The 18,003-nt window shown below is 51.5% G+C and overlaps 1 protein-coding gene across 2 annotated transcripts in view; it reads right to left on the bottom strand.

Moving 5' to 3' along the window:
- The window catches only part of KLC2 (kinesin light chain 2), a 31,218-nt gene extending 17,299 nt beyond the window's left edge, over positions 1-13,919 (bottom strand). Inside the window, exons 1-6 of one of the 2 annotated variants that reach the window (XM_077322927.1) lie at positions 13,772-13,919; positions 4,922-5,182; positions 4,445-4,675; positions 3,729-3,801; positions 2,192-2,414; positions 1,054-1,141 (exon numbers count right to left, since the gene is read on the bottom strand). In XM_077322927.1, coding sequence (XP_077179042.1) covers positions 1,054-1,141; positions 2,192-2,414; positions 3,729-3,801; positions 4,445-4,675; positions 4,922-5,170 — 864 coding nt within the window. In that variant the 5' untranslated portion in view covers positions 5,171-5,182; positions 13,772-13,919. The remainder of the gene's footprint in view (positions 1-1,053; positions 1,142-2,191; positions 2,415-3,728; positions 3,802-4,444; positions 4,676-4,921; positions 5,183-13,771) is intronic. The other variant, XM_077322936.1, reaches the window with a different exon arrangement.
- Positions 13,920-18,003: the final 4,084 nt, after the last annotated feature.

Here is an 18,003-nt window from a genome sequence, read left to right as displayed (position 1 = left end):
CTTCCTCCCACAACAGGGTTCGCCCACCTGATATGCAGGCAACGTCTCAGATGCAACAGCCAAGCACCCAACCCAGCTGGCAGCTGGAATGATTACTGAGATAATAGATGTATTCTGAAGAGTTCCGGAACCTAAGCTGTCCTGGTCTGCAGCAGAAGAGCTAGATTCGAGTTCAGCAGCATTAGCAAGGCAGACAAAAGGAAAACACTACAGAGAAACCAATCAAAATGTGGGGTTTGCTGCCAGAAGATGCAGCGATTACCACAGGAATACACAGCGCTAAAAGGGAGATGAGAGATTTATGGAGAAGTCTCTCAAAGGCTGCTAATTACCACATTCAGAAGCACTAAGCCTCTGAATCCCAGAGCCAGGAGGCAGGGGAAGGCCTCAGCCTCTCAACCTTGTTCTGGCCCCTGTGTGAGGCAGGAGGCTGGACTGGAGGGACCCTCCCTGGTCTGACCCAGCAGGGCTCTCCTGTGTCCTTATGAGGGGAAGGCCTCGGCCTCCCTGCCCTGTTGCTGGCCCTGCAGAGGGAGTGGCTGGCCCCTGTGTGAGGCAGGAGGCTGGACTGGAGGGACCCTCCCTGGTCTGACCCAGCAGGGCTCTCCTGTGTCCTTATGAGGGGAAGGCCTCGGCCTCCCTGCCCTGTTGCTGGCCCTGCAGAGGGAGTGGCTGGCCCCTGTGTGAGGCAGGAGGCTGCCCTGGAGGGGCCCTCCCTGGTCAGCCCTCATGATGTCCTGTAAGATTTCCCAGTTATGAACTTCCAAAAGTCAAACCTCCCATTGTCAGATACAAAGGGATCTTTGACACTCAAAAGCTAGAGATGCAGTTAGTCTTTAAGGTCCACTGGACTCCTATCTTGCTGACGATCCCAGGTGTGCTTCCCCACCCCGCCTTCATCCCTTCTGTGGCAGCACATATCAAGACATTCCACGTCAGGATGAGCAAAAGGCAGAACTAAGACCATGTTGCCTGAACGGGGGGGGGACTGGCTCTGATCGTGGGACCTTGGCGGGTTCTTAAAACAGAACGGAGATTCGGTGTGGAGCTTACAGCAGGATGGTCCTTCCCCAGGGTCTTCTCCCGGATGGCCAGGGCATCGTTGAGGAGGTGAGCTGCTTCCTTGTACTTGTTCTGGTCCCTGGCGAGAAGGAAAACAGGTTATTCCCCTGCCACTCTCAGAAACAAAATACACCTCTGAATGCACATCACAAGCCCACGGTACAGTCCCGCCTCGGCTACACCACATTGGATTGCGATTGCAGAATGAACCAGGTTTGAACAGTAGAAGAACAAGAGTTGGTTTTTATACCCCGCTTTTCACTGCCTGAAGGAGTTCTCGAAGCGGCCGTCCCTTCCTCTCTCCCCAACAGGCACCCTGCGAGGTAGGTGGGACTGAGAGAGCTCTGACAGAACTGCTCTGCAAGAACAACTCAGTCAGGACTGTGATTAGCTCAAGGGTACCCATCTGGCTGCATTTGGAGGAGCGGAGAATCAAACCAGGGCTTGCCAGATTAGAAGCTGCCGCTCTTAACCACTATACCAAGCTGGCTCTAAGAAGACAAAAGCTAGTGCATTAAATTGATGGCTAGGCTCAACCTTATCAACACCCCCCCCCCCAAAAAAAAAAGCTAGATTTCTGCATACACCAAGTTTAAGGCATCAGGGTGCTCAGTCTGTTGTGAGGAGAGGAAAGGGGAGGCAACTGTAAGCCACTTTGAGATTCCATTGAGTACAGAAAAGCGGCATATAAGAACCAACTCTTCTTCTTCTGCAGATTTGTAAAATCGCTCCACCGGCAGGGCTTGTGGCTTGGTGAGAAAACCCGCTTGGCATGCAGAAGGGTTCAAGCCCTTTCATCTCCAGTCAAAAGGGATCAGGGTGTGGGTGATGCAAAAAAACTCTGTTTGAGACTCTGGAGAGCCAGGAGGAGGAGGTGTGGCTCAGAGGTATAGCCTCTGCTTGGCATGCAGAAGGTCCCAAGTTCAAGCCCTGGCATTTCCAGTTAAAAGGTTGTGGGTGAAATGAAAGCCCTCTGCCGGAGAGCTGTTCCTAGACAATACTGGCAGAGATCCACCAGGGGCCTAATTCAGTGTCGGGCAGTTTCATGAGGATAATTTTGTATAATGGGTCTACGTGCAATCGTTACGTCTCTGAGTCAGCACTAGCAAAAAAAGCCCCGCCCTCCTACCTGTACACTAAAGCAAGGATATTCAGCATGGTGGCCACATCCGGGTGGTCGTGGCCGGAGGTCTTCTCCAGGTCTTCCAGGGCCTGCTTGCAGAGGGGCACGGCCACCTCGTAGCGCCCTTGGGAGGCGTACTGGATCACCAGGTTGTGCAGCGTCCGCAGGCGGGCGGGGATTTCGTAGCCACCGTGCTGGGCTGCCGCATCCCCACTGCCGTGGCTCTGCCCTGCAGAAAGAGTGACATCAGCAGCCAGGAAGCCAAATGCCCTCTTAGACACCCCCTCAACCTCCCCCACCACCCTTGAAATTATCAAACTCATAACAGGACGAACCAAAGTGGAGCATCCCTCAACAAGGCGCATGACCATCCTACAGAACTCACTGGAACGGATCGTGGCGGAAGTGAAAACTTGTACAAGGGAAGGGATCGTGCCCTTAAAACAGGGGTAGTCAAACTGCAGCCCTCCAGATGTCCATGGACTACAATTCCCAGGAGCCCCTGCCAGCATTCGTTGGCAGGGGCTCCTGGGAATTGTAGTCCATGGACATCTGCAGGGCTGCAGGTTTGTCTACCCCTGCCTTAGAAGAATGAGGGGAATATGTGGGATGAGGGAACATTAGTTTTGGATCAATGTAATCTTTGTCATAGGTAAAGGTAAAGGTATCCCCTGTGCAAGCACCGAGTCATGTCTGACCCTTGGGGTGACGCCCTCTAGTGTTTTCATGGCAGACTCAATACGGGGTGGTTTGCCAGTGCCTTCCCCAGTCATTACCGTTTATGATGGTGCACGATTAAAAACAGAATAAAAACTTCTTATAAACTATTCCGAACTAACAGCACATAGAATCAAGGACCAAACGCGTTTTGACCCTTCCGGGTCTTGCTCAGTGGTGAAGATTATAATAATACACTCTGTATAGAAATATAGAACTCTCTATAATGTATAGCTCAATGGTTGAGTGGGATCTGTAATGTGTAAATTTTATCCTTTTGCCTTTTTGGAGACAAATTCCTAAAGTCACCACTCTTCACTATCATTAAGTTCAGTACTCAGAGTGTAATCTCATGTGTGTCAGAAAAAGCTTTTTCTATATTTCTATATAGAGTGTATTATTATAATCTTGACCACTGAGGAAGACCCGGGAGGGTCGAAATGCGTTTGGTCCTTGGTTCTATGTGCTGTTAGTTCGGCATAGTTTTTAAGAAGTTTTTCTTCTGTTTTTAATTGTGCACCATAATAAACAACCAACAAGTTTTACATTATTTTTATTGTTCACCTCAACTTTTGAGTTCCTACCTGTTAAGGTTGGGTTTTGTTCCTTTTTTGGTTTAGTGCTGATCATACAATACTCATGAATATACCATGACACATACATCTGGCTGTTGGTAAAGAAATGACTGACATTTTTTATTTAGTCCTTCTTAGTCTTAGACTTTTGCCATCTTCCGCAGACATGAAACGGGCCCCACAGGTCAGAGGGGAGAGTCGCCAGGGGGACGGGCCAAAGGTCAGTTTGGCCTCAAGGATGCAAAGCTCACCCTGGCCTTGGTCATCGTCATTCGGGAACAGATCGTCCAGGGAATCCTTCGCTGCCTCTCCGTTCTTCTCCTCCTGGACAGAGAGAAGGTAGTTGGCAATGGAAGCTCAGCCGTGGTCACAAGGGAAGGGGGAAAGAGATGGACGTTCCCTCCCAGTTCAACTCTCCCAAAGTGCCTGACCCCAGAGCTTTAGGGCCACGCGAATGTAGAGGCAACTGCCTCAATAACACAGGGCAGGAGAGGATGCCGTGTTTTCAACTCCGCGTAAAATGGTACTGCCCAGATATCAGGGAGAAAATGTTTCACAGTCTGCGTAGTTCAGCAGTGGACTGGGCTGCCTAAGGAGGTGGTGAGCTCCCCGTCACTGGTGGTCTTCAAGCAGTGGCTGGACAGATCCTTCTCCTGGGTGCTTGAGGCTGATCCTGCCTTGAGCAGAGGGTTGAGCCAGATGGCCTGTAGGGCCCCGTCCAACTCTAGGATTCCCTTAAGCAAAATCCCAACAGCAGAAGGGACAGAGATCTTGGGGGAAGACCTGGGGTCAGAAGGTTCCCCACAACCCAGATTCCAGCAGATTGAAACTGGCGGTCATCTTAAAACCCACATCCCCAATTTCAAACTGAGTTTGTTGAGTGTGGCCTATTTCACCCTCTTGCCAGAGGCTGGGTCCCTGGGCTGGGGGGGGGGAAGGGGAGCAGGAAGGGGAAGGGAGCACCTACCGAGGGTGAGACGTCCTCATCGAACTTCTTGATCTGGTTCATGAACTCCAGGTGCTTCTTCTCCTCCTCCAGCTGGGCCACGGCCTGCTCGCTGCGCTGCAGCTTCTGCTGGGTGCCGGCCAGCTCGTCCCGCAGCCACTGGTTCTCCTGCACCAGGCGCCGCACCTGGGCCCGCAGCTTCTGCTTCTCCGACTCCACGGCGCTCAGGTGGCTCGAGAGGGCGATGATCACCTGCGGGGCGGAAGGGGGGTGGGTGAGGAAGAAGCAGGTGTGGGCGTCGCCGGGATCCAACCCACACTGCACCCACTTCCAAAGATACCTTCGCCTAGAGGTGGTGGGTTCTCCATCTCTGGAGATTTTTAAACAGAGGCTAGATAGCCATCTGACGGAGAGGCATCCGGCATCCGCTTGTACGACTTCTGCCTACCTGTTTGCCCACCAACCCACAACCCCTTTGGGGCTCCCGGGGGACGTTACCTGGGCCTCCCCGAGCCCCAACTCGATGGCGTCCAGAGACTTGCGCAACAGGCTGGCCTTCTCCTGGGCGGCGCTGGCGTCATGCTGCTGCTCCAGGCGGCTGACGGTGTCGAGCAGGGCGGCCAGCAGGGAGTGGTGTTCGCTGCGCAGGGTCTCCAGGCCCTGGACCACCGCCTTGGTGCCCAGCACGATCTCGTCCTGGCTCATCTTCTCCAGCTTCTCCTCGCGGGGGTACAGCATGGTGGCCATGCCTGGGCCTGCCTTCCCAAGAGAACAGAAAGACAGACAGGAGGGGGAGAGTGAGGTTGGAAATGACCCCTTGTTTGCATGCAAGAATCGCCTGCCCGGTAAGCAGAGACGCATAGAGCTGGAAAGGGTAATCTAGTCCGACCCCCCAGAACAATGGCAATTCCCCCTAGAACAGTGCTCCCCAACCCACGGGCCACGGCCCGCCATGGTGCCAGGCCGTGGCTCCCTCACCCCGCCCCCCCCCCGCAGCTTGTGGCCCGGGAAGCTTCTTACTGGGGGGGGGGAGGGAATCAGGGCCGCGCCCGAGCATGCGCAGCCAAAGTCGCACGTGCGTGGCACTGTCGCGCATGAGAGCGGGCGGGCAGTTGCCCTGCCGGTCCCCAGCCTCAAAAAGGTTGGGGACCACTGCCCTAGAATAAGGTGACCAGATTTTAGCATTGGTAAAGCGGGACACCATTGACCCTGGGGGTTCTTGATTAAAAATGTGGTCTATACAGAGCAACGTTTAATTTCAACGTAAGTACAATTTGCCAGGTACCCCCAGAGGTCCCTCCAAAAGTGAGACTATCTGGTCACCTTACCCTATAATAGAATCGGAAGGTACGTCCTGGGTCATCTAGTCCAACCCCCTGCACTATGCAGGACACTCCCAACCCTATGGCTCATCCACTGTAACCTGCCATCCCTTTGAATCTTCACAGAATCAGCCTGTCAGATGGCTAACCAGCCTCTGTTTAAGAATCTCCAAAGATGGAGAACCCACCACCTCCCGAGAAAGCCTGTTCCACTGAGAAATTGCTCTGTCAGGAACTTCTTCTGGAGGTTTAGACAGAATTTCTTTTGAATTAATTTCATCCTATTCATTCTGGTCCGTCCCTCCCGGGCAAGAGAGAACAATTCTGCTCCATCCTCCATATGGCAGTCTTTTAAATACTTGAAGATGGTTATCAGATCCTCTCTCAGTTGCCTCCTCTCCAGGCTAAACAGACCAAGCTCCCCCAACCTTTCCTCCTACGTCTTGGTCTCCAAACCCCTCACTATCTATGTTGCCCTCCTCTGGACACGCTCCAGTTTGTCAACATCCCTCTTCAACTGCGGAGCCCAAAACTGAACACAGGACTCCAAAGGAGGCCGAACCAGAATAGAACAGGCTTTTTCAACCAGGGTTTTGGGAAACCCTGGGGTTTCTTGATGGACCTGGAAAGGTTTCCCGAATGGGTAAGAGTTAATTTTTTATGTTTTTTAAAAGTTGGTAAACACTAATTGAGTGATATGACCATAGAAGAAGTGTTGGTTCTGATATGCCACTTTGCTCTACCCAAAGGAGGCTCCAAGTGGCTTACAGTCACCTTCCCTTATCTCTCCCCTCAACAGGCCCCCTTGTGAGGTGGTTGAGAGAGTCCTGATATTACTGCTCAATCAGAACAGTTTTATCAGTGCCGTGGCGAGCCCAAGGTCACCCAGCTGGCTGCATGTGGGGGAGCGCAGAATCGAACCCAGCATACCAGATTAGAAGTCCGCACTTGTAACCACTATATCAAAGTGGCTCTCGGGTGATGTCGACATCCCCCCTCCCCAAAATGGACAATGATGGGCCTGGAGGGGATAGGAAGGGGAGGGTGTGTCCACAGCTCTGCTTCCCAACCATATTCTGCCAAATTGTGCCACTTCTGGGGTTTTTCGAAGCCTGAAGGTTTCAGGGATTTCTCAATGGTAAAAAGATTGAGAAAGGCTGGCCTAGAGCAAGGAACAAAACACTGAGTCGAGGCACCCGAAGCATCTCTGACAAATGTCACTATTTATTCAAAACAGCGACTGAAAACCACACCAGCTGAACTGGTTTGTCAATAAGACTTCTTCATATGCCGCTTTTCCCTACCCGAAGGAGGCTCAAAGCGGCTTCCATTTGCCTTCCCTTCCTCTCCCCACCACAGACACCCTGTGAGGGAGGTGAGGCTGAGAGAGCCCTGAGATTACTGAAGAAGAAGAAGAGTTGGTTCTTATATGCTGCTTTTCCCTACCCGAAGGAGGCTCAAAGCAGTCACCTTCCCATTCCTCTCCCCAATAGATGTACTACATTTGTACAAGATATGTGAAATATACCAAGCATCCAAACCAATTACATCCTGGTATTACATCTAAAAGTAGCGTAAATCAACTACTGTAAAGAACCAGAAAAGCAAAAATATGGTTTAACTGAGAAAACTGAGTTGTTTGGTTGAGGTCAGGACGGCGACCGGAAATGACATCGGTGGATCCCTCCCCATATGTCTGAGCCCCCCCCCCCCAAGACGGACAGGATTATAGGAACATCCGTGCTGATCGGGCTGGAACAGTTACTGGGTTTAAAAAATTATGCCGTCATCTTTCTCTTGGTGTTAATTCTCAGTTCTTGTATATTTAAGGGTTCTTATGCTGCATTTGTATTGGTTTTATGTGTAAACCACCCCGAGACGACCCGTTGCGAGGGGAGGTATAGAAGAGTGAATATTAATTAATTAATATCATGTACGCCAAATTCAGTAAAACACCAACCCTTATATATGATATATTACACAAAGAGAGGCTTATCCAAGAGTAAGAGACAACTCTGTAGTACAAGGTACTACATGTACTTGGGAGTGGCAGGTAATAAACAGAAATAATAAAAATAATAACAACAACAATAATATCATGATGATGATGAGGGGGACCTGGTCTACAAACATCTATGCTCCTGCTTTCCAACCCCCATCCGATGTCATTATTTTGTCTTACCAGGAATCTTTGACAGTAGGTCCGAATGTTGTCAAATATCATCACCTGCTCACTGATTGCCCAACAGTATGGTATTTTTTAACCCGGTTACTGACTGACGGGAAGTTTTAGGAGGAGGAGGAGGCCTGGCTTTTATACCCCGCTTTTCACTACCTGAAGGGAGTCCGAAAGAGGCTCACAAACACCTTTCCCTTCCTCTCCCCACTGGACACGCCCTGTATAATGGGAAAGCAAGCATCTTCAATTTTCTGGTTGGTGAAACAATGGTCCAGGCTCCCTGCCTCCCTTTCCACCCCCAGCCTAGTTCTTCCTCCTCGGACTGCGCCTGCAGCTATGAACAGCATCCCAGCTCCGGGTTGGACCTTAGAGATAAGGAGTTCTCTCCAGCTTTTGTGGGTTATCTACAACCTTCTCTACCTGGAAGCTTGACCTTTTTGCTCCTGCAAGACAAATGTCAGACTGCTAACACCTTAGAGCAGGGGTAGTCAACCTGTGGCCCTCCAGATGTTCATGGACTACAATTCCCATGAGCTCCTGCCAGCGTTTGATGGCAGGGGTTCATGGGAATTGTAGTCCATGAACATCTGGAGGACCACAGGTTGACTACCCTTGCCTTAGAGAGCCAGTCTGGTGTTGGGGTTAAGAGTGGCAGCTTCTAATCCCTGCTCCTCCACATGCAGCCAGCTGGGTGACCATGGGCCAGTCACAGTCATGATAGTGCAGTTCTGACAGAGCAGTAACATCAGGGCTCCCTCAGCCTCACCTACCTCCCCTGTTGCAGGGAGAGGAGGCGATTATCAGCCACTTCGAGACTCCTTCGGGCAGTGAAAAGTAGGGTATAAAAAAAAAAAAAAGTAGGGTATAAAATACTCTTCCTAGTATCAGTCTTTGATTGGTTATATGGAATAACAGGCCATCTTGTTACCAAGAATTTAATAGGGCTTAAACGTGGTAATAAAAACCCGCTCTTCTTCTTCTGAATCAGTCAACCTCTTTTCATCTCACCTGCCTCACAGGGCTGTTGTGAAGATAAAAACAGGAAGAACCATGCCTGCTGCTCCAAGCCCCGTGCAGGAAAGGTGGGAGGGAGACTGATGCCAGGAAAGATCAGCTAGATCCAGGAGCTGCCCAAGAATAAGCCACTCCGTTTAGCCTCAGACTGGCTGCTCTGGTTGCAACAGCTGCCCAGGGGCTTCAGCAGCCTCCTTCCCCACCAGCAGGAGATCCTGTGCTTATAAAGCACAGGCCCAGACCCGAAGAAGATGACGAAGAAGAAGAAGAGTTGGTTCTTATATGCCGGGTGCTCTATAAATTAAATTATAAATATATTAATTTTATTTATAATCAGATTCACAGGACTGTCCCTCTCAGCCCGGGCATCTCAGGGCGGTATACAACAGCTTAAAAATAAGAGTTAACACCAAAATCAATTCATCTTTTAAAACAGCATCGGAGTCCCTTGCTTCTGTGCCTCTTCAATTCATTTTTCCCACGTTGCTCTCCCCATATTATAAGCCAAGTCCAGATGTTACGAGGGAGAGTGTTACAGGGGGAGGGGGTTGATATTCTGGCGGCCTGGTCTCAACCAAATGCCTGGTGGAAGAGCCCTGTTTTGCAGGCCCTGTGGAACTGCACGAGATCCAACAGGCCCTGCGTCCCCATTGAGGACAGTATTGTCTAATCCAGGGGTAGTCAAACTGCGGCCCTCCAGATGTCCATGAACTACAATTCCCAGGAGCCCCTGCCAGCAAATGCTGGCAGGGGCTCCTGGGACTTGTAGTCCATGGACATCTGGAGGGCCGCAGTGACTACCCCTGGTCTACTCAGTATTATCTGCTTAGTCTATACAGGTCAGTATCGCCTACTCAGACTGGCAGCAGCTCTCCAGGGCCCCAGGCAGAGGTTGTCCACATCGCCTCCTACCTGGTCTTTTAAACTGGAGGTGCCGGGGATCGAACCGGGGACCTTCTGCATACCACGCAGACATTCTACCACCGAGCCACCGCCTCTCCCTATTCCCTACACCCTAATGCTGCAGCAGTGCCAAGTGACCTAGCACGAGGCTACGCAGAGCCTGGATTCTTTGGAGGCCGTCCTCTGCACCAGAACCGGTTCCGCATGGCCTGCGATCCACCTAGGAATGTATGAAACGACACGCAGAGTCACAATGACTCCTCGCTGAGTAATCATAACCAGCCCGACGGGCATCTGGTGGACTGACGGAGGAGGATTTCCTTGTTGGCCGCCTCAGTGTTTTAGAAATTGGGGGGGGGGGGAGAAGCAGGGAGAGCCAGTCTCCCCTTGTCTGGCTGTCGCTGCAGTTCTCGGCTCCCCCCAGCAGGCGGCTGGCTCAGGCCCCGGTGAGAGAGAAACCGAGGGAGAGACGCAATGCGGTGTGAGTCCCATGCCCACCAGCCAAACTGCAGCCGCAGAACAGAGAAGGGTGGGCCGGCCCTTGCGGGCCACCCCCTCCACTACAAGCCCTTTAAGCAGCTGCACGTGAATGCTCAACCACCTGCTTTGACCCTACAGGCCCCCCCACCAACTCAGCCTAGAGGTCCCGGCATCGGAAGGGGCAACAAGAGGACTCCCCCCCCCCCACAATGGAATCGATTCTAGCCGATAGCCGTGTTGGTCTGAAACAGCACAACAAAATCTGAGTCCACCTTCCGCACAAAAGCTCACGACCTGAATAAATCTTTGCTGGTCTTAAAGGTGCCATAAGACTCAACCCCCCATGAAATGGAAACCCGTGTCGTTTTTACTGTCAGGTCTCTGCAACAGGGTGACATTGCCCTATCCCTGCGAGATTTTGATGGAGGACAGACGGCCCTAAGGTTTCCCAGCTAGCGACAGCTAGGCGCCCACTCCCACCATCGACGTGTCACATGAAGTGCCAGCATCTCAGTTCGAGACTCTTTCCAATCACAGTCACCAAATGTCCTTCAGTTCTCTTCCCACCTCCTCCACCGGCGGTTTTTCGGCTTAACTACTCCCCCGATGTTAGAAACAGCATAAATTGGATCTCCTCTCCTCCGCCCCCCACTCACACCCCATTTAAAATCCTTTTGCGCTCGCAAGCATGGGAAAGGTCAAAGAACATCAATTGTTCAAATACTTCACAGGGAAGATATGTAATTTGGTCCGCAAACTTCTGAAAGTGGTTCCAATGAAGGAAGACCTGGTCCCTCCCTCCAGATTTATAAAGAAATGCTCAAGCCTGAGATGCAAGTGAGGTGCATGAGCTCCCCAATTTTCTAGCCTAGAAAGCCCACCCCCACCTCAGTTGGCCTGGGCCCTGTTGGATTTGAAGACACTTTTCTCTTTTAGCTTTCTCATTCCACCACCCAGATCTCCCCTGGGATGCTGATGCTACGCTCAACCCCTTTGCTATCAATTTTTAGAGACAGGTTCTCCCCCCCCCCCTTTACCCTGTGATGTTCAAGGAGAAATCCTCTTTCCCCGGATTCCACCGCAGCTGTTCCTCCCTTCTCTTGTTCTGGATTGGGGTGTTTCCCTGGCCTTCTCTTCTTTGACTTTGGAAGGCCTCAATGCTGGTGGAACCTACTCTGCCACCCGGTCTCTGCTCCTAATGCCTTAGGAATGTCACAATTCCCCAAACACACACACATACAACTAATCTCATATTTTTAGGATACCTCCTGAAGTTTCAGGGACAGCGATACCCTCTTTTATGGAACCCAGAATCCCCCTCTGATGGGGGGGGGGAGAGAGAGAGAGAGAAACAAGGCCATCTTGCTTTGCCCCCCTTTTTGATCCATCATGGTTTCTTTCTTGGGGAGGCCCTGCAGGCTCTCCCCTCCCTCTACCCCAGGTGGGTGGGGGGCAATCACCCCTTCTGCCTTCAATTACACTTTGCCAGTTCCCTGGGTTTTAGAGGGTTTGGGGTTTGCCTTGGTTCCATCCCACACATAAGGGATTCTCCTTCTTTCCCTCTTCTTGAAGGTGCTGAGGGAAGAAAAGTTTCTGCTTTGATTTTAACCCTGAGGAGACCCTCATGCTGGGGGAGGGCTGTAATTATGGGCCCCACCTTCGAAAGGGGGATTCTGCACACACTTCCTTGCTTTTTGAATCCCCTTCCCTTCCCACGTATTTGTTCCTGGGGAGCTGCTTTCTCGCTCAGCAAACCCACACTTCCTCTTGGTTAGGAGGGGGAGAGACATTATACAAATGTTTTATTTTGGAAGACCTTTCCTCAGCCCGTCTTGAGGGGGGCAGGACAGTCTTCCCTGAATCCCCCTCACCACTGTCCAGAGAATGCTATAATTAACTCTCCCTTGCGAATCAGGCCTCCTAGATGGACAGATGGACCCTTCTTTGGAAGGGTTATTCCCCACTGAACGAGCCCTTTCATATCCCCTACTCAGCAACCTTCATTTTGCTATGGAGGATCCCTGTTGGTATTGGATACTTAACCCTCCCCTCTCCATTTAGGAGGAAAGGTCATACATAGCATAAAGGAATTCATCCACCTGTCATACCCCTGTGTGGGAGAACCCTTCTAAGAATATCCCTCAGTTCTAAGACTGTCCCTCAGCTGGTTTGAATTTGTAGGTACAAAAGTCTAATAATCTTTATTGGGAAATCTCAACTCACCCCTCCCAGATTTCTCATGATTTTGGGGGGGGGGGGCTAATCCGGTCCTTACGATCCTCTCCACCTTCTTGGAGGAAATTCCAGCAGCTCCCCCACCCCACAACTCCTTTCCCTACAGAGAATCTCCCCCCCCCCCCTCTGTAAGGAATCCTTGACAGAGTTCCTGAACTGCAGGGGGGGCACTTTAACCATATTATATTCGGAAGCTACAACCCCTGCGCCCCTTCCTCTGGCTCACCTCCCACTCAAATCCTGATTTATCTGGGGCTGCATGGCAGGGGGACAATTTCTGAAGTCCTGATTTTTCTGAGGTTACATGGGGGAGGGGGTTATTTCTGAAACCCTGATTCTTCTGGGGTTGCGTGAGGATCATTTCTGATATCCTGATTTTCTTGAGGTGACATGGGGGTCATCTCTGAAATCCTGATTCTTCTGGAGGTGCACGGGGGTCAACGTCTGAAATCCCAGTTCCTCTGGGGTTGCATGAGGCAGAGGCAATTCTGAAATCCTGATTTTTCTAGGGTTGCAAGAGGGGTCATTTCTGAAACCCTGATTCCTCTGGAATTGCATGAGGGGTCATTTCTGGGGTTGCATGAGGGGTCCTTTCTGAACCCCTGATTCCTCTGGGGTTGCATGAGGGGGTCATTTCTGGGGTTGCATGAGGGGTCCTTTCTGAACCCCTGATTCCTCTGGGGTTGCATGAGGGGGTCATTTCTGGGGTTGCATGAGGGGTCCTTTCTGAACCCCTGATTCCTCTGGGGTTGCATGAGGGGGTCATTTCTGGGGTTGCATGAGGGGTCCTTTCTGAACCCCTGATTCCTCTGGGGTTGCATGAGGGGGTCATTTCTGGGGTTGCATGAGGGGTCATTTCTGAACCCTGATTCCTCTGGGGTTGCATGAGGGGGTCATTTCTGGGGTTGCATGAGGGGTCCTTTCTGAACCCTGATTCCTCTGGGGTTGCATGAGGGGTCATTTCTGGGGTTGCATGAGGGGTCATTTCTGAACCCTGATTCCTCTGGGGTTGCACGGAGGGGGGTGTCATTCCTGCAGTGCAGAGCGCTCCCTCTGCCTGCTCCGTCTCCTGCTCAGGGGGAGTCCTCCCACCCAATTATTGCTCCTTTCACTACCACAGCTGTGTGTATGGGGGGGGCTCTTTCCCTTCCATTCCCTCGCGTCGTTTGGGGGGGGGGGTCGAGCCTACCCTCCCAGCCCACCCCCCTCCATTACCTGCGCGCGCAGCCCCGCCGCTGTTCCTCTCAGGGGCTCCTCCCGCCGCCTTCACCGCCGCCCGCGCGCGCTCCTCGCCTTTCTCCAGCCACCGGCGGCCTCATCGTTCCCGGCGAGCACTGCGGCACCGGCACCCGCGCGACTCCTCCCCAAAACAACCGCCTTAAAGGGGAGGACGAGCCTTCCGAAGCGGCGCGTTTACTGTCGGCGGGCAGAGGGGCGCCGCGCACGTGGGAGCCGGCGCGAGGCCTTAAAGGGGAGTTGGCTCCCTTCGGGTTCCTTAGGAGGCGCGACAGGATGCCATCCTCCAGGTGGGACCGGGGGATCCCGGAATGACGGCTCCTCCCCAGACTACAGAGAAAAAGGACGCTTTGGAGCAGGGGGAGTCAAACTGCGGCCCTCCAGATGTCCATGGACTACAATTCCCATGAGCCCCTGCCAGCGAATTGCAGTCCCTAGACGTCTAGAGGGCCGCAGTTTGACTCCCCCTGCTTTGGAGGGTGGACTTTGTGGCATTGTACCCCGCTGAGGTCCCTGCCCCCTCCCAAAAAGGAACAAAACCTCCAGGTGTTTCCCAGCCTGGATCTGGCAACCCGAACCGAATGCCCTCTTGGGACTCTTACAAAAGAACCAAGCCTAACGAAGTCCTCCTTCGGGATCGGAAGGTTAGGAACCTCCCTAGTTAGGAGCAGTCATCGCGGTTTAAACGAGAGCGGTATAGAAACGGAGGTTGGAAACATCACGATGTTGTCCCCGGCCCTGAGCCGCGCGGGAAGGCGGGATCCAAAGAATAGAGATTTTTCCCGGCCGCAATTCCGGGCCTCCCACACGGCCGCCAGCAGCCCCCCGGGAGAGGGGAGGGCTCGACGGCATTGCGCCCCCTCCGCTAGCCCGTTTCCCGCCCTGGATCTGGCAACCCTGCTCCCCTGCCAAACTGGGTTGGCCAATGAGGGGGAGGAGGCCGAGGGCGACAGCGCTCCTCTCTCCTCCTTCTTCGCCGCGCGGCGATTGGCCTCCACTTCCCCCGCCCCCTTCTTTGGGACAACGTGACTGTAATGCGATGTTATTATAAATGTAATGTCATTTCGAATTTAACTCTCTGGTCTCAGGACACAATAGTTGCCGGCACAGCTTGTCTCTTGCAGGGATGGTTCCACGCTTGGGTGGAGATGGATGGGGAACAACTGGGAAAGTGTTGGCCACTTATTTATTTGTTTGTTTGTTTATTTATTTAATACACCGCCCTCCCCGGAGGCTCAGGGCGGTTTACATAGAGACAGGGGTGGTTAAACTGCGGCCCTCCAGAGGTCCATGAACTACAATTCCCATGAGCCCCTGTGAGCAAATGCTGGCAAGGGCTCATGGGAATTGTAGTCCATGAATATCTGGAGGGCTGCAGTTTGACCACCCCTGAACAGAACATAGAAACACAAGATCAGGGCCTCCCCCTTCTAGAACGACGGTAGCGAGGTCTATCTGCACCCCTTACACCTCCCCCTCTAGATATGGAAGATTTGGGTTTTAGGTTCAGGAGGAGTGTTTTTTTTTTCCACCGGGGCTTCTGGTCTATGAGTTTTTCTATTATTGTATCGTTGTTTTTTATCGGTTTTATTGGGATGGGGGGGGGGTAGCTGAATTTTGTAACCTGCCTCGAGCCTTCAGGGGGAGGCGGATAATAAATAAAGATAAATAAATAATAAAACTATACATAACATCTAACATTAATTGCTAACATTAATTACAAAGGTGAACAGTTTTATTTCTCCAGTGTTTTTGTGAACCACAACTGAACTCAAGGAGACTGATTGGCTGTTTTAGCCAAGAATGATCATATGGCATCATAGGGCTTAATTTGAATGTTGTGACACAGTTTACTAATTTACCATAATTAGCTTTTACCGTATATCTCCATTGTTATGATGGTTGTTCATTTAATCTGACGAAGAATACTTGCACTCGAAAGCTCAAGCCTTGAATAAATCTTTGTTGGTCTTAAAGGTGCTATTGGACTCTATTTTTGTTGCCCTTCTTTGATGTCATTTTGGGGAGGAGCTGTGTGGAAGCGCCTCTGCTTTGCATACAGGTGGTCCCAGGTTCGGTCCCGATGCCTCCCCTGTAAAGGATCTTTCCCTGCCTGAGATCCTGAAGAGTTGCTGCTACCAGTCAGGCTAGGCGATGCTGACCTTGACGGATCAATTCAGGATAAGGCAACTTAACTTTTTAAAATCCCAGAGGGTAAACGGTAATGACTGGGGAAGGGAATGGCAAACCACCCTGTACTGAGTCTGCCAAGAAAACGCTAGAGGGTGTCACGCCAAGGGTCAGACATGACTCGGTGCTTGCACAGGGGATACCTTTACCTTTATATTTACACATCAACCCCCAATTTTAATTGCTATTTCCTTTTCTTCCATTGTGCTGCGACAGACCTGTCCCCACTCCCCCCCCAACTTTATTTTGGGGAGAGGCTGTGTGGAAAAGCCCCTGCCTCTGTGTAGCAGGCCTGGACTGCTTTGGCAGTCTCCTTCCAAGTCCTAATCCTCCGGCTGAACGAGGGGTACAGTGTTTTTCGCCTACCGCCTTGATACTGATATTAATTGGTTTTAATAGTTTCATTGAGGGAACTAGTAATCTATTTATTCTGCAAACCGCCGTGAGCCCAAGGGGAACAGCGGTATATAAAAACAATAAATAAATAATAAATCAATCAGAACCAACCTTGCTTAGTTCCCAAGATCGGGTGGGATTAGGCTGGCCTGAGGCCCCTAGGTCAGGGGGGAGAAGCAAACAGAGGTGGTTGGCCATTGTTAGGTACAGCACAGATCTAAGGGGCTGCGTATCTTGAGTACGCCTTCCCTCCCCGCACGAGCATTATGCTTGGCCAATGCCAACAAGCTGGTGATCCCTGGCCCCAAAGAGATGCGCCTGGCCTCGGCCAGGGCCTTTTCTGCCTTGGCCCCGGCTTGGTAGGAACAAGCTCCCCAGTGAGATCAGGGCCCTGACAGAACTCCACAAGAGAACTGACTCATGCTTGGGTGGGAGGAGGGGGAGCAGGAGGAGAAAGGCCACGGACCCCCCTTGGAGCTCCCTGGTTGGGGATCCCTAGTTTAAGCACTCAAGAGTTAACTTCCAAAATAAAAACAGCAAGGGTATTCGATAGAAGAGGCGGTATCTCTCTAAAACGATGCCTGCTGCGACATTCTATACATAGCATCTAAAGCCAAAGAATTTCCCCCCTTTTCAGTATTTGTTTTTTTGCTCATCGTGCAGGTTTAAGCAATTCCAAGACTAAAACTCATATAGGGGTTTGTTGACTGAGTCCGCAGCCTGAGTCACCTTCATTCGAAACAGGTCCTCCTGATTCCGCATGCCAAGGAGCGGGCTGTCGGATTTCTCTTATCATGCAGCTGCTCCGATAAGATTTATTGTTACTTGGTTTTATTGGTGCACGAGATATTGCCCCAATACTTCTCTTTATAGCTGTTTTATGATGTGCGAGATGGTTATCTTTTATTGCACGCTGCCCCAGAGAGCGTGCCTCCGGAAAACCTTTCGCTGGTTTTAAAACATAAATTTGATCCAACGTTTTGAGCCTTGCTTAAGGCTCCCCACCCCCAATTGGCTTCCTTTCTCCAGGCACAGTCCAATGTGTTCCAGAGAGTCCAGCTCAAAAGACATCTATACCCTCACCGCCAGGTCTGAATATTAACAATATTTTAGCTTCTTTAAAAGTGGAAGCTTTATGTGCAATATACTTGGACAATTACAAATGGGTAGCCATGTCGGTCTAAAGTAGCACAATAAAATCAGAGTCCAGTAGCACCTTTAAGACCGACAAAGATTTATTCAGGGCGTGAGCTAGGGCACAACACTCTCTTGGTGTAGCTTCTGATCTGGAGAGCCAGCTGGCCGACCTTGGGCTAGTCACAGTCCTGTTAGAGCTGTTCTCACAGAGCAATTGCTCTCAGAGCTCTCTCAGCCCCACCTACCTCACAGTGAGAAAGGAATACAATTGGAAATCACTCAAAGTGACTCCTTCAGGTAGTGAGAAGGGGGGTAGAAAAACCAAATCTTCTTCATTGTTCTCGGCTTTTAGATGTTGGAAGAATGCTGGTGGTCCTTGGCCCGCTCCCTGCCCCCCTCTCCCCATCTGGACCGTGTGTGTGGGTGGGGGGGGGCACCTTTGAGGCCAAACCAAATTACAGAGTGACCAAGCTTGAGAAGGAGAAGCA

Source organism: Paroedura picta, chromosome 1 (genome assembly GCF_049243985.1).
Source record: "Paroedura picta isolate Pp20150507F chromosome 1, Ppicta_v3.0, whole genome shotgun sequence".
Lineage (NCBI taxonomy): Eukaryota > Metazoa > Chordata > Lepidosauria > Squamata > Gekkonidae > Paroedura > Paroedura picta.
This window is presented reverse-complemented; position numbering and strand designations above follow the sequence as displayed.